We start from the raw sequence: 16,142 nt of genomic DNA, 5'->3' as shown, positions 1-16,142 counted from the left end.
CACCTGAGGTCAGGAGTTCAAGACCAGCCTGGCCAACATGGTGAAACCCCATCTCTACTAAAAACACAAAAATTAGTCAGGTGTGGTGGTCGGTGCCTGTAATCCCAGCTACTCAGGAGGCGGAGGTTTCAGTGAGGTGAGATTGAGCCACTGCACTCCAGCCTGGACGACAGAGCAAGACTCTGTCTCAAAAGAAAATGAAAAAGAATATGTAGTACTTACTTCTAAAAGATAAATTTATTTCAAAGATACCAGTTGAGTGGTAGATATAGCTGTTCAGATTTGCTGAGATCCACCAAATCGCGATGTTAGAAATAACCAGAAAGAGCTCCATGTGATATAAATACTTCATCTGTAGGGCAGGCTATGCAACACCCTCTACTCTGTTTGTAGTAAATTTCATGAAATAACCTTACACTTTAAAAATCTGGACACCAGATATTGTACAAGAGTATCCTTGCAGTAATGAAAATGTAAGTGTAAAGCTTCCTGTTTTAGGAGAGGGAAGAAATGGGTAAGTGGAGGCTGTAGGGTCATGACACAAGTAGAGTCACAAACCCATTGTTTTTTATTTGTAAGCCATCCAGTTGTAAAATACAGTGGAGTGTGTCGTCTAACTTATTTATTGGGATGTTAAAAATTGTGACCCAAACAAAATGCAAGATTTGTTGAGAGTATTATTTTTTTTCCAAAATTCAGCATCTATTTGTAGCCTAAAGTCCATGTGGGATACCTCTTTTTTCTGCTCCTTACCTTCTCCTTGCAACAGTTCTGTTTTGCTGTCACAATGAGGTAAATCATAGATTTAGAAAGAATCTTCTCTAACTGTCTCATGGCTGAAGCATTAGAGAGGTTGAATGACTAACTCAGCATCTGTCTGACAGCTTGTCTGTGGCGAAGCTGGGATTCAAATCCTTACCTCCAGTTCCCACTTGGCATATCTCTCACTCTGCTTCTCTGTTGTGTTAGAATAATGGTAGCCTTTGGTAACAATAAAATGTTTTATTAGGAGTGGGGAGAATTGTGGAGTTAGAACATCTAGGGAATATATTTAAGTTTGTATTTTTTCTTACATCTTTGTTCCCTAGGAAATCAAGGCTTTTTCTTTGCTTAGAGACACTAGTAAATAAAAATGTTTACATTTTCATAAGTATTTGTGATTGATTATTGCAAATTCTACATTTCACACTAAGGAACAAAGGTATTCTTATTTAGTAAGTATGGTAATCAGGGTGCTATTAAGTAAAAAAAGAAGCATAATCTGTTGGTTTGATAGTTGCACTTCTCAGCTTCTGAAACTACCCTGAACTAGGTCTTTAGCCTGAATCTACAGGTCACTCTGTATAACGTTAGTAGCTTCTCTCCAGTTCAGTGCTGGCTCCAGGTCATGCCTTCTAATTAATTGCCAGATTCATTCACATTTCATAGGAAAACCAGGCACCAACTCTCCTGAGCACATCAGGACCAAAGCTGGGAATGAGAGGTGCAAGGGGAGTTTGGTGTTTGTAGAGTTTGCAGTTTGTGGAGTACTTTCTCATAATCCTGGGGCTCGATGAAAGGGAAGTGAGAAGAGAGAGCAGCAGCTCATCTACCGTGGAGACTGGGATCCTGTGAACAGCAAAGGAGAGTGCACCTGCTGAACTCTCTTCCTTCTCTCAATCATACTACTGAGGACAAGGCTCTAGGCAAGGAAAGGTCCTGAAAGTAGAAGGCACTCCTGGGCTGCATCCAGCGAAGGAAAAAGATGTAGGAAAAGGAATTTGAAGCTGTGGTAGCGGGGACTGCCTGTGGCCACCTGCTGAGCCAGGTAGGTCGTTCCCTGCTATTCAAGTCAGGTATTGACTCCCATGTGCACCTCTCTGCTTGTGGGTCCTGCTGGAGCCTGCTCAGCTGATGGTGCTGTCTTGAGAGGAAGCGATGAAAACTCAGGAACCAACTGAGACAGATGCTGTTCATTGTCTTTGTAGGACAGGGAACTCAGAAGATAGTGTGGATCAGCCGCTGGAAGGAATTCTGTGTTTAAGCACCAGAGATATTAACCCTGTCATGTTCATTCATTCATCAGGTTTACTGAGAGACTGCTGTGTACATGTCGCTAGCCTAGAAGCTGTGGATGTGCAGGGATAGGAATAGGATTTGCATAGTTCAGGAAGGATACAGGTCAGAAATCTTGGATTTCTATCAGCACCACTAGAAAAATTATTTGTGCAAAAATCTAGTCTCCCCAAATTGGTTATAAATCAAATTTGCATATTTAAAGTTATCTCTGCTCTAATTTCCCCCCTTTATAGAACTGCTTTAAAGGGATCTTCAGATGAATCCTCAAAAAGATGATAAGTTCTTTTAATAATAAGAAGAATTCATATGCTCCCTTTCCCTAGTTTGTTCATCTGTTTTTAAAGTTGGCTATTCAAGGTTTTAAAAAGTAGTTTTTATTGTATTCAAATCATGTGACATTAGGTTTGAGAGCTAATTATATTCTTCAGCATTTTATGATGATGTTCACTGATTTGTTTTTCATTGTATCCTATGAAGTGGTTTTATTTTTTTATTAGTATTATGTAAGAAGCTATTTTTCTGGCTACCCTCACCTTGTTGATAAATAACTTTTCCTAAGAGTAAAGAAAATTTCTTTTCCTTTTCCCCTCTGGAGCAAGTAACCAGAATCACCCGAGGTTTTTTGTTTTGTTTTGTTCTCTTTTTTTTTTTCTTTATTTTGAGACTGAGTCTCGCTCTATTGCCCAGGCTAGAGTGGAGCGGCGCGATCTTGGCTCACTGCAACTTCTGCCTCCCAGTTTCAAGGGTTTCTTGTGCCTCAGCCACCCAAGTAGCCGGGACTACAGGCGCCCGCCACTACGCCCAGCTAATTTTGTATTTTTAGTAGAGACGGGGTTTCACCATGTTGGCCAGGCTGGTCTCGAACTCCTGATCTCAAGTGATCCGCCCGCCTCAGCCTCCCAAAGTGCTGGGAATACGGGTGTGAGCCACTGCTCCCGGCCGGTCTTTTTGTTTTTTCTTTTACTTTCGCCAGCGTATCCCTTCCTGTAACAGAGGAAACTTTAAGAGGTTAAATGCCAAGGAGCAGACTCTGGGTGTTGGGAAAAGCTTTTCTGACACCCTTCTGGGGCAGTGGAGGTGTCCCATGCTGTTATGCACACAATACCTACCCCAGCTTTAACTTTCCCACAGTGTGTGGAAACAGTGACTCTGTGATGCCATTTGCTAGCTGTTATTACATTATAAGGCTACTGTGCAGAAATAGGCATTTAAAGACAATTGGTTCACTTTTAGCAAAAAAAAAAAAAAAAAAAAAAAAAATCTAAAAATACGAGCTAGGAAAAGGCAAGGAGTTGGATTGAGTAACCAACCCTAAAATACATTTTATTGCTTTATTGAAATTAAGTTCTCAGAATTGCTCAGATCAATATTGTCCTATTTTTGTTCTGTTCACTAGTATACCCCAACACCTAACATAAGTGCTTAGCCTATAATGAGTCCTTAGTAAACATTTATTGAATGAATTTGGAAAAGCTTTTAGTTTAATCTTAGAGACCATCCCATTCTCCAGAATGAGGTGAAATGTCTATTAACCTCTAGTCAAAACATTTGGGTAGAGGTGGTTTGGATTGTTCATTCCACCTGACCCTCAGCTAGGTAAGATGGTGCTCTCTTGTGTGAGATGGGAGATACTGTTTGATTTACATGGCAAGAGAAAGGAGTTCCTCTTTGAGGGAGGAGCAAGTGATTTGGCCAGCCCTCTCCTGTCTTTCCTGCTCTCTTGGGAGTTAGGGCTATATTACAGATGAATTTAATTTTCCTTCATCACCATAACTATAATGAATAAGATCAACATCTGTTATAACTGGTGGGAATACTTTCTTCTTTTCAGAAGTAAACTGCTGTCACTTTATCACTCATACACTGGAAATGAAAGAAATTGGCTGTTTGAAGACCAGTGTCTTTAGTAAGCACATGTTCCTCTTACAGTCGAAAGACAGAATGTGGGATGGAGTGGGCCAGGAGAAAGAAGCCAGCGTCCAGCAGCAAACACCCCTGGGGAGCTTGCTGATTGCTGCGCACGTGCTGTGCTCCAGACACTGCTTGGGCTGAAGAGGAAGGAGAAAAAAAAGACACAGGTAGTAGGGGAGGAAAGAAAGGGACAGATTCAAGTGCTGTTTGGAGAACTAAACAGAACAGTTTTTTGGAAACTAATTGACAAGATGCTGAAAGGATGGCACAGTTGGTGATTGGGCATGTGACCCTCTTGGCCTTTACAAAGATGGTTTTGTATTTACCATGTGCCACACAAGGCAAACATTTATATACTTAGATTATAGCTTTTGTTGTATCATGTTTGTACATGTTATTTATATGAGCTCAAATGATTATGTGTAAATATTTGTTTTTACCCTAGTTAGTCTTAATTACAGATAATGAGTTGAGGACCATGTAAGGGTGACTAATCACTTCTCTAGAAACCCAATTTGATTTTGTTAACTGAAACTTTCATCACAACAGAATTAAAACATTGAAGAAAATGCTTGTGGTTTTTACTCTGTTTAGGTCTTGAAAAACTGAAAGCAGGCATGCAGATTTTTGGCTCAATAAAAACTCAGCCTTACGTCCCAAAGTCTCACCTTCCTGAATCCAAATGCATGTTTGTACTCAAGCACACATGAATGTTCTTGCTCTTCTGAGGACTTTGTCTAGCTGTCTGGGATTCACTCCGCCCTTCCCTGTAGAGCAATCCATGCTTTGGGGAAGGTTCTCAAACTTGATCTGGTCCCATGAGGCTCAGCACCGCCCTGGTTGGGGGCCAGGGATAAGCAGGTGTTTCTTGTGTCACTGTTCCACCCTCAGGCCCTTCCATGTATGTGCTGCACCCCACTGTGTGCCAGGGGAGCCTGACCATCAACCAGAAGTCGGCTAATCCGTGAAGGAGTTTACAGTTAATACCTTTATCAACTCTCTAAAGAGCATTTATATTTAAGTAAATCCTTTTGAGAAGCAAAGAGTGAGCTACCACAGTGAAGTTTCCAAAATAACCCTTCCTGGAGATGTTTTCGGTCAGCAACTCTATGGTACGGTTGATGCTGAGAAGGAAAAGCTGGACATCATTCCCAAGGCATGTTTTCTTAATGTTTGTCAGTGGAGGGGGACATCTTGACCAAAATTCATTGAACTAAAATACATGCCTGAAATGTAAATTTTGTTTTTGGTGAATTAATAATTCCAGTGACATCTGAAGAGCAAAACTTTAAATGTATAAAGACCACAAGTCAAAAATATCACTCCCTAATGGTGACCCCTAACTGTGAGACTCAGACAAGGGACTCATCAGCTCCTCAGTGCATTTCTCTGAAAAATGGGAATAACAACACCTAATTCAAATGGGTAAGGCTTAAATAAGATGCTTTAGCGTCCAGGAATGTCAGTAGTAACGGTGATTTGGGAAAACCTTCATGCTAAACACGCTGTGAAGAATGCTTTGGGTTTACCTCGGAAATGTTTAATTAGACTTCATCAAATAAAATAAACTGAGAAATGGGGAAAAGATAGTGTTCAGTGAAGCCCATGGAGAAGTTCTAGTAAAACTTGAGCTAAAACTACATTTCTTTCTCTACATTGCACAGAATGAGTTGAAGAGAGGGATGGTGGAAGGGAGAGTTGGTATTATCATAGGGAATTGTACACAAACCTTGATAAGGATAATCACAATTTTTTTGTGTTAGGGTTTTTGTTTTTGTTTGATTTCCGAATGAGATCTTTGACCCCCTCCTCCCAAAAAGCTATCATCTTTCTTGGAATAATTATATGGATTTTTAGTCTTCCTTCAGTTCACATAGTCGTACTATTCACCACTATTCCAGTAAAGTAGCCCCTTGGGTGGCTCACGCCTGTAATCCCAGCACTTTGGGAGGCCAAGGCCGGTGGATCACGAGGTCAGGAGTTCAAGACCAGACTGGCCAACATGGTGAAACCCCGTCTCTACTAAAAATACAAAAATTAGCCGGGCATGGTGGTGGGCATCTGTAGTCCCAGCTACTCAGGAGGCTGGGGCAGGAGAATAGCTTGAACCCGGGACGCAGAAGTTGTGGTGAGCTGAGATTGTGTCACTGCACTCCAGCCTGGGTGACAGAGTGAGACTCCGTCTCAAAAAAAAACCCTTCATTAAACGTTGAATATAAATTTTTAAAAGCAGAATTTTAGATAGTGATGTCCTTTTTTTTTCCCGGAGACGGAGTTTTGCTCTTGTTGCCCAAGCTGTAGTGCAGTGGCATGATCTTGGCTCACCGCAGCCTCCACCTACTGGGTTCAAGCGATTCTCCTGCCTCAGCCTCCTGAGTAGCTGGGATTACAGGCACGTGCCACCACGTTTGACTAAGTGATGTCCTTTTTAAAGAGCTAAAATATTGAATCTCAACTGGGCACAGTGGCTTATGCCTGTAATCCCAGCACTTTGGGAGACTGAGGCAGGTGGATCGCTTGAGCCCCGGAGTTTGAGACCAGCCTAGGCAACATGGAGAAACCCTGTCTTTAATAAAAATACAAAAATTTAGCCAGGTGTGGTGGTGTGCTCCTGTCATCCCAGCTACTTGGGAGGCTGAGGTGGAAGAATCACTAGAGCCCAGGACACCGAGGCTGCAGTGAGCCAAGATCACGCCATTGCACTCCAGCCTGGGTGACTGGAGTGAGACCTTGTCTCAAAAAAAAAAAAAAAAAAAAATAGGAATCTCTGAGAAATCTGGTGATCTATTTCACTACAACAGTGCGTGATGGTTTCAATCTATAAGCAAGCATGCTAATTTCCTTTTAATGGGAAATGGTTTTAACCTTCCTGTTACAATTCTGTCCAAAAGATTTATAGAATCCTGAAGGTGGAATGAAACATAATGGTCATTTCATGCAAGTTCTCCTCTGACCCAATAGAGGAATTCCTTCACCATCTTGTCCAAGAGTAACCATCCAACCAGTCTTCTCATAGACAGCTAAACATCATCTAATGATCCATTGACTCGTTGATTTTTCTCCTTCCACTTGTTTTTTTTTTTTTTTTTTTTTTTTTTGCTAGAGAGATACGGTCTTACTCGGTACTCGGTTGCCCAGCCTTGAGTGCAGTGGCACAGTCACAGCTTTCAGCAGCCTTGACCTCCCAGGCTCAAGTGATCCTCACACCTCAGCCTCCCAAGTAGCTAGGACTACAGGCATGTGCTACCACGCCTGGCTAATAATTAAAAAATGAATAGTATTATGGAATTATCCACCATCTCTTTTTGTAGGGATGAGGTCTTGCCATGTTGCCCAGGATGGTGCCAAACTCCTGGTCTCAAGCCATCCTCCTACCCTGGCTTCCCAAAATGCTGGGATTACAAGTGTGAGCCACCACGGCCGGCTCTGCTCCTTTCAGCAGGAAACAATTGAGAATCTTTGATGGTTTCCTCAAAAGAGGAATCTAGAATTGTGTTAGGTCTTTTTGTGAGCTAGTAGGCTCTGAGAGGGCTGTGGAGAGAGAAATGAATTACAGTCTCAGACTATTGCTTTTTGCTGTGGTCTAAAAGTTTGTGTCCCCCCCACCCCCTGTGAATTCTTATGTTGAAATCCTTACCCCCAAGGTGGTGGTATTAAGGGCCTTGGAGAGTTGATTAGATCATAAGGTGGAACCCTCATGAAGGGGATTAGTACCTCTATAAAATAGACCCCAGAGAGATATCTAGTCCTTCCTCCATCCAGAGACACAGCTAGACAGTGCCTTCTATGAGGAACAGGCCCTAAGCAGACAGCAAATCTGCTGGTACCTTGATCTTGGACTTCCCAGCCTCCAGAACTGTGACAAATAAATTTCTGTTTATAACCTCAGTCTATGGAGTTTTGTTATAGTAGCCCAAGTGGACCAAGACACATCATATTAAGTGATTTTTTTTTCCTGTTTCATTCAAGCAATGAACTTTCATGAGTTTCTGTCTCTGAATGCCCAGGAAGCATGAGTTGTGAGGGTTGTTCTGGAGCTTATGGTTTTGTGAACATGAGTTTATAGAGCAAGGAAAATTACTGGGTTCATAACTGCAGTTCTCCTGGCTCAAACCCCTTTGTAGGGCTGGGCACGGTGGCTTACGCCTGTAATCCCAGCACTTTGGGAGGCTGAGGCGGGCGGATCACGAGGTCAGGAGATCGAGACCATCCTGGCCAACATGGTGAAACCCCGTCTCTACTAAAAATACAAAAATTAGTCTGGTGTGGTGGTACCCACCTGTAGTCCCAGCTGCTCAGGAGGCTGAGGCAGGAGAACGCTTAAACCCGGGAGAGGGAGGTTGCAGTGAGCCAAGATCGCACCATTGCACTCCAGCCTGGGCAACAGAGCAAGACTCTGTCTTGGGGGGGGAAAAAAACAAAAAACAACCCTTTGCAGCAGGCCACCACAGTATTTGATTTAATCCTTTTATGATTTGACTCATAACACTACTAATATTCACAAGGATTTACATTTATCATTTGTTTTTTCTCTCAAAAAAAACCCAAACTGATTTTTGTTCATTTTCAACAGTTTATTTGTGTTGAACACATTTAGTTTCTAATACATTTGTTTTATTTTGGATTTCATAGAGACAATTGTTCTTAGTCATGTTGCAACAAAGAAAGTGACTAAACAATTTTGTTTTCATTGACAATCAGTCTCTGTGATCCTCCTGTGTGGTGTCTGGGTTTGAGAGAAAGCGAGAGAGAACTTTAAAAGACAGTTGGACTGGGTGTGGTGGCTCATGCCCGTAATCCCAGCACTTTGGGAGGCCAAGGTGGGTGAATTGCTTGAGCCCAGGAATTCAAAACCAGCCTGGGCAATATGATGAAACCCCATCTCTACAAAAATTACAAAAAATAGCTGGGCATGGTGGCTTGGGCCTGTAGTCCCAGCTGCTCAGGAAGCTGAGTTGGGAGGGTCACTTGAGCCTGGGAGGTCAAGGCTGCAGTGAGCTGAGATCATGCCAATGTACTCCAGCATGGGTGACAGAGCAAGACCCTGTCTCAAAAAAAAAAAAAAAGAAGAGACAGTTGGGTAGAGGATTGGACTTGGCTATCACTGGTGATTTATTTGCTTCCTTGAGCAGCTCTAGGTCCTAGTTCAATTTAGCACAGGATGTCCCTTGTACAGAATGACCAGAAGTTTTTAGGTGAACTTTCAAACTAATGAGGAATAGGAAACATACACTAATGAGCGCATGCAATAGACTGGAATCTGACTGCAGCACTGAAGGGGAGGAGGGCTGGGAGCGCTGGTGGTTTCTGTCCCGGCTCGGGGTTGGTTAGCATACCTGCCTCTCTTTACAGGTAATGCATGTAAGGAAATCCCTTTTATCATCTGATGGAGCTCAGAAATGCTATGGAAACAGCTGGGACCTAGTTGGGTAGAATCCCTATTGAGACCCAAAGGACACTCTCACAAGGCCCTCTGTTGCCTCTCTTGCCCAAAAGTTACCTGGGAATCATCCAGTTCTTAGTTGGCCTAATTCTCCAATGGAAGCTGGAATCCTACAAGCTAGGTTCCCACATTCATATTAATTTGTTCTCTAGTCAGACCCACAGCATAGCCAAGGCTTGGGTTAGAGTTCTCAAGGTAGCTGATAGACTTGTGGCTAGTTGACCATATGCCTGAAAACTATGGCATTATCCTCCTCACACCAAAGCAGGTGTTTTACGTTTTGTTTTGTTTTGTTTTGTTTTTTTAAGACAGTTTCTCTCTTGTCCCCCAGGCTAGAGTGCAGTGGTTCAATCTCGGCTCAGTGCAACCTCCGTCTCCCAGGTTCGAGTGATTCTCCTGCCTCAGCCCCCTGAGTAGCTGGGACAACAGGTGCACACCACCATGCCCGGCTAATTTTTGTGTTTTTGATAGAGATAGGGTCACCATGTTGGTCAGGCTGGTCTCGAACTCCTGACCTCAAGTGATCCATCTGCCTCAGCCTCCCAACTTTTTTTTTTGTTGTTATTTAATAATACAGATGAAATGGTTCTTCAGTTTCATGAGGTTCCTCAATAATTAAATATGATTTTATTTCCCTGGCTGATTGCCTACTTACTTTAAGAAACAAATTCCACCATGACTAAATAATTTCTGCCAGGCCCTTGAAATTCATAACAGTGGACATCTAGCTTATCTGAAATTCACTCAGTTGGAACCTTCTGTTACCTCTGGGCATCTACAGCACAAAGATAACATATTATAATTATAACATGTTATAAAATGTACGCTGAGGCATTTATATGTTGAAAGTCCTTGGAACCCATCAACTGTAAATTAGTTAGATGAGCTGGGATTGCATATATTTTATTCTGTAGTTCTTTACAGTTTGATAGTCCACACATGTGAGCTATAATCACCAATTGACCAGAGTCTAGAATCGGTAAAGGTAGCCAGTTCCCCAGCAAAGCAGGATGGCTCCAGGGCTGCATTACTCGTTTCCTGGTAGGTGGCCCTTTCCCACACACTTAGTTTACTTGAATTTGAGAGTGGGAAGTTCTGAGTTCCTGAATCCGAAAGCCACAGGGAAAGAACCTGTATATTTGTATTAAAGAGCACCCTTTGCTTAACTTCAGGTCTTATTCTGCTTCCAGTTAAAATGAAGGTGAAATAAAGACATGTTCCTGCTGCTCTTTTTACTTCTGTTTGAAGGTGAGCTGAGGGAGTTGAAGGCTCATTCTGGCACACTTGTGAACTGAAGGTGGAAGGACTTGGTGTGGCAGGAGTGTTTAAAGATAGAGATGGGGAGGAGGCAGCAGCAGGGAGTCAAGGAAGGCAGGAGTAGCCCTCTCCATGTGTGGGAAAGTGACTGGCAGCCAGGTGAGGAGTGGATGGGACAGGAGGAGGTGCAGGCCAAAGACGGAGGGACCAGCTGGGAGATGGCTGTAATAGTTCTGTGGCTCTGTGGCAGTGAGGGTGAGAAATGCCTTTTATCTGTAATTAGAGAAACTTGGTTTCATTTTTAACATACTGGAACTGTGAAATTATTATTTTAAGGGACAAAGAATTATTTTCCTATTACCAATCACTTTCCTAAGTTACTGTGTGGCTTTTTTAAAGCAGGGCACAGTTTCAGGGAGAAAGATCCATATTCCCATTTGAGACTGAGCCAAATACTTTCCTTTCTTGTCTAAAGGAAGGAGGGAAACAAACACCTCCTTCCCTCTTTTGATGACTACCTGGCAAAGAAAAAAATAGACAATTCATTTTCCTGGGTGGGGTCTGGAGGGTCTTCATCATGAACAGACCACAGCCAGCAGCAGAAGTGCTCTTCTCAGCCCCTGTGTATGAGACCTCGTGCTAGACAGTGGAATAGTAAACGAGGAACCTGTCCTTGATGAAATCACTGAGGGGCTTGAGGAGGCACAGCGCTAGCAGATGAGTAATAATGGCAAAGAGTGAGCTGCCAGAAAAGCTGAAAAGTGCAGAGGAAACAGTTCTTTCTGGAGACATTCTGGAAAGCTCAGCAGGGATTATGTGTGAGCTGCGTTTTGAAGGACATGCCGAAGTCCCTCCCGGGGAAGAAGAGGACAGGCCTTCTGGGTACCCTGATGAGAAGGCATGCTGTCCAGATGATGCCACAGGAGTCAGCAGATCTCAGAGATCCTAATTGCTCATGACCCCGAAAGATAATCCCTCAGGATAGTCTCCCAGATGACCACCTGAACTCCAGGTTAGTTGGTTCTACCGTAGTGATCTCCATTTCTCTTTTTAGTTCTCAGTTCCTTTTCTTCCTTTCCATCCTGATCTGAGATTAGAAGTACGACAGTCTAGCTTTTTAGAGATTATTCCTCCAAGTGTCTGGCTTAACGAAGCAGGACATTCCCAGTTAGTGAACTGATGTCTTTACTTGAATTATTACAGGGAAATACCATTGTTTTAGATGCATTCAGTTAGTATTTGGGGTAATCAGCATAGGGCAGAGTTTTCCTACTTTTGCACTATGAATGAAGTGTTTGCCACATACATTAATAGTTCTGCGACAGTGAGGATGAGAAACAACTTTTACTTGTATTAGATTTCAAGAATACCTAGTGTAATTATGGAGAAAATGAGGCTTGTTTTTTTTTCTTCTTCTTCTTCTTTTTTTTTTTTTTTACTTAGCAGATTCCAGGATACTTTAAAAAAAAAAAAAATCTTGTATATTAAGGCAACCCTAATAGATGTTTTCATTGTTCGTGTTTTAAAGCCTGTAGGATAAGATGTGAATATATTCTCAATTAAAAAAAATAAATAAGGGGTAGGCATGGTGGCTCATGCCTTTAATCTTAGCACTTTGGGAGGCCAAAGTGAGAGGATCACTGGAGCCCAGGAGTTCAAGACCAGCAGACAACGTATCAAGACTCCAACTCTGTTAAAAATTTAATAATTTTAAAAAATATAAATAAAAAAATTAGTAGCTAAAATAACAGTATCCTTTTACCAACTAAATCTGCTTGTTGCAACCTTTTTCTGTGCATTTACACACATACACATTGAATAACAGGTAGTTTGGTTTTGTGCTTTTTGAAAGCAGGATCAACTTAATCTGTAATTACCTCTTTTCTTGTAACAGCATGCCTTGGATACTTTTCTAAGACAGTGCATGCTTGTCAACTTCATTTTTAAGAGCTGCATGATATTCTATATTAGGCTGTATTATGATGTATGTATTCATTTCTCAGTGAATATTTAGATTGTATGCAATCTTTGTTACAAATAAGGTTACAGTAGCTGTCTTTGTTCACATCTCTTTGTGCTCATTCATGAGTTTCTTCCAATAGAATATCTACCAGTAAATTGTTGGTTAGCAGTTGGAGTCAATGTTTTTATTTGGAAATAACAAAAATATTTTTCTTTAGAAATATTTTATTTTCTTGAAAATTCTGATGCCTTTTCTATACACTGTTAGACTTGGTGACATCTTCCATAGAGAATTTCTGTGTAGCCACTGTATGGGATGGTGCTGGCTGTTTTATTCTGAACTATTGCCAAAGGCCATGTTGGGAATTAGCCTTCACAGCATAGAGGTAGAAATTAGTTCTTGATTCTTTTTCCATCCTGATGTGCAATTAGTGATTCTATCTAGTCATTAAAGCAGCCCTAGTAAAGCATGAATACATTCACATTTTAAAAAATAGACAAGACTGAAGTAGTGTATGGGAGCTAGAGCAGGGGGGTTGCCCCCATGACATTCCATAAAAAGGAGCTGAGAAAACGAGCCCCTCATTTAATTCATTATTTCCCCATTTATTTATTCCATCTCTGTACCTCTCTGTGTGTGTCTCTCCTTTTCTCTCTCTGCTTGAATCGTAACATTTCTGTCTGAGGCTGGGCGCGGTGGCTCAAGCCTGTAATCCCAGCACTTTGGGAGGCCGAGACAGGCGGATCACGAGGTCAGGAGATCGAGACCATCCTGGCTAACACAGTGAAACCCCGTCTCCACTAAAAATACAAAAAAAAAAAAAAAAAAAAAAACTAGCCGGGCGAGGTGGCGGGCGCCTGTAGTCCCAGCTACTCGGGAGGCTGAGGGAGGAGAATGGCGTCAACCCGGGAGGCGGAGCTTGCGGTGAGCTGAGATTGCGCCGCTGCACTCCAGCCTGGGTGATAGAGTGAGACTCCGTCTCAAAACAACAACAACAACATTTCTCTCTGGGGCTATTGCCCAGATTAAAGCCCTGGAGAAACACGTGACTGTGTATAGCCACTGTTTAGTATCTCTGACGCCACAAGGTGGTACACCACATCCCTTTTCTGGCAACCCCCCCAAAATGGTATTTATAGGATTTCAGTGTCAAGCTCCTCTATTAAAACAACCTCTCTAAAATTTAAATGCTTTATTTCCAGGATCCAGCATTTTCTCAAAGGGGGAAAAAACTTACATAATTTATACTGTTCTTTTTCTGTCTGATTTTAATGCTTAAGTGAAAACAAGAAACAATCTAAGTCATTCAAAGCTTTCAGACCAGCGGGATGTCCTCGGGAGAGCCTCTGAATGAAAAGGCCCAAATGTCCATTAGTAGGGGATGGATTAAATATACTCCAGGATACCTACGTAGTTATGAAATAGAATGAGGAAGCTCTCTACCTCCACCTTGAGAAAGATCTTAAGAATAGGACTATTAGGTGAAAAAAGCAAGATGCAGAGAATGTGTAGAATATGCAGATATTTCTGTAAGAAAATGGTGAAAATATGAATATATATTCACATTTGCTATTATTTGCATAAAGAATCTGAAAGATACGCAAATAACATGTAAAAAGTATTTCTGGTGAAAGAAGGGGGTGGTGAGACTTTTCACAGTATAACTTTTTATAGTGTTTTAACTTTTGAATTAGGACTGTATTACCTATTCAGAAATATATATATATATATATATATATATATAAAATTTTTTTTTTTTTTTTTTTGAGACAGAGTCTCACTCTGCCACCCAGGCTGGAGTACAGTGGCGGATCTCAGCTCACTGCAAGCTCCACCTCCCGGGTTGACTCCATTCTCCTACCTCAGCCTCCCGAGTAGCTGGGACTACAGGCGCCCGCCACCTCGCCCGGCTAGTTTTTTTTTTTTTTGTATTTTTAGTGGAGACGGGGTTTCACCGTGTTAGCCAGGATGGTCTCGATCTCCTGACCTCGTGATCCGCCCGTCTCGGCCTCCCAAAGTGCTAGGATTACAGGCTTGAGCCACCGCGCCCGGCCATAAAAATATTTTAAATGACATTTTGCATTGTTAGATAAGGGGGCAGCTAAACCTGATCTTGTTGAAGCCCACTATATATGACCTCACCTGTCCTGTTTGAGCCTAGGTACACTTTGGGGTAGGGTCAGTTGCAGGCCAGTGTATTTTGAGGAAGAAGGGGATAATTCTATAAATAGAATCTGTATGATGACTTACATTCTAACTGCTTTGGTAGGAAATTGAAAAGATGAGTCTGTATTTAAATTACTGATTTTTTTTTTAAGCTTCTTGGGATTTCTTCCCCCCCACCACCCCCCAAAGTAATTGAAAACCTTAAAACATGCTCATGAGGCCAGCGCGGTGGCTCACGCCTATAATCCCAGCACTTTCAGAGGCTAAGGCAGGCAGATCACTTGAGGTCAGGAGTTCGAGACCAGCCTGGCCAACATGGTGAAACCCCGTCTCTACTAAAAATACAAAATTAGCTGAGCGTGGTGGTGCATGCCTGTAATCCCAGCTACTTGGGAGACTGAGGCAGGAGAATCGCTTAAGCCTGGGAGACAGAGGTTGCAGTGAGCCGAGATCGCGCCACTGCACTCCAGCCTGGATGACAGAGTGAGACCCCATCTAAAAAAAAAAACAAAACAAAAGCCCACAAAAATCAGGTGTGGTGGCGGGCACCTGTAATCCCAGCTATTCAGGAGGCTGAGGCAGGAGAATCACTTGAACCCGGGAGGCAGAGGTTGCAGTGAGCCAAGATCATGCCACTGCACTCCAGCCTGGAGAACAGAGCGAGAGTCCGTCTGGGAAAAACACACACACACACACACACACACACACACACACACAAATTAGATGTGGTGGTGGGCACCTGTAATCCCAGCTATTTGGGAGGCTGAGGCAGGAGAATCACTTGAACCCGGGAGGCAGAGGTTGCAGTGAGCCAAGACCACACCACCTGTACCCCACCTTGGCGACAAAGCGAGACTCTGTCTCGAAAAATACAACAACCAAACAACTGTGCTCTTGATTCACACTAGGAATTTTTTGTTGATGCCATGGTGAACACAGTGAGAAAGCAACTCAAATGACAGATTTAAGCCGGTTTTTATTATTTGCTACAGTTTGTGTCCTGGAGAAAGTGTTACAGTCTGTGGTTTTGTCTTTACAGGAGCAGGAAAATTCAGATTCGAAACATCCCTCCTCACCTGCAGTGGGAGGTAAGCCAGTGTCAAGTTTTAATGGGTTGATGAGACATTTCTCCCTTCTTTAGTTCCATTTTACATTTAGGAATTAGAGGGCCTCAGAGTTTCCCACAAAGCTTCTGCATCCTGCCTCATTCTTTTCAGTACCCTCATGTATGTGATCTGTAATGAGTTTGGGGTCGTATTTGTTTCTTTCATAGAATGTGTACTTTGATCCCTCAGGCTCTGTCTTTTCAAGTACCATGCTACCAAGCACCAGCAAATAAGCCAA

At 42.4% G+C, this 16,142-nt stretch overlaps 1 protein-coding gene across 5 annotated transcripts in view; it reads left to right on the top strand.

Moving 5' to 3' along the window:
* LOC105480151 (insulin like growth factor 2 mRNA binding protein 2) overlaps nucleotides 1-16,142 on the top strand; it is a 193,018-nt gene that overhangs the window by 120,832 nt on the left and 56,044 nt on the right. For all 5 annotated transcript variants that reach the window (XM_071091408.1, XM_071091407.1, XM_011738660.2 and 2 more), the window contains exon 3: nucleotides 15,838-15,886. In XM_071091408.1, coding sequence (XP_070947509.1) covers nucleotides 15,838-15,886 — 49 coding nt within the window. The remainder of the gene's footprint in view (nucleotides 1-15,837; nucleotides 15,887-16,142) is intronic.

This window comes from Macaca nemestrina, chromosome 2, assembly GCF_043159975.1.
Source record: "Macaca nemestrina isolate mMacNem1 chromosome 2, mMacNem.hap1, whole genome shotgun sequence".
Taxonomy (NCBI): Eukaryota; Metazoa; Chordata; class Mammalia; order Primates; family Cercopithecidae; genus Macaca; species Macaca nemestrina.
Note: the sequence above shows the minus strand (reverse complement) of the source record. Positions and strands in the feature narration are given on the sequence as shown.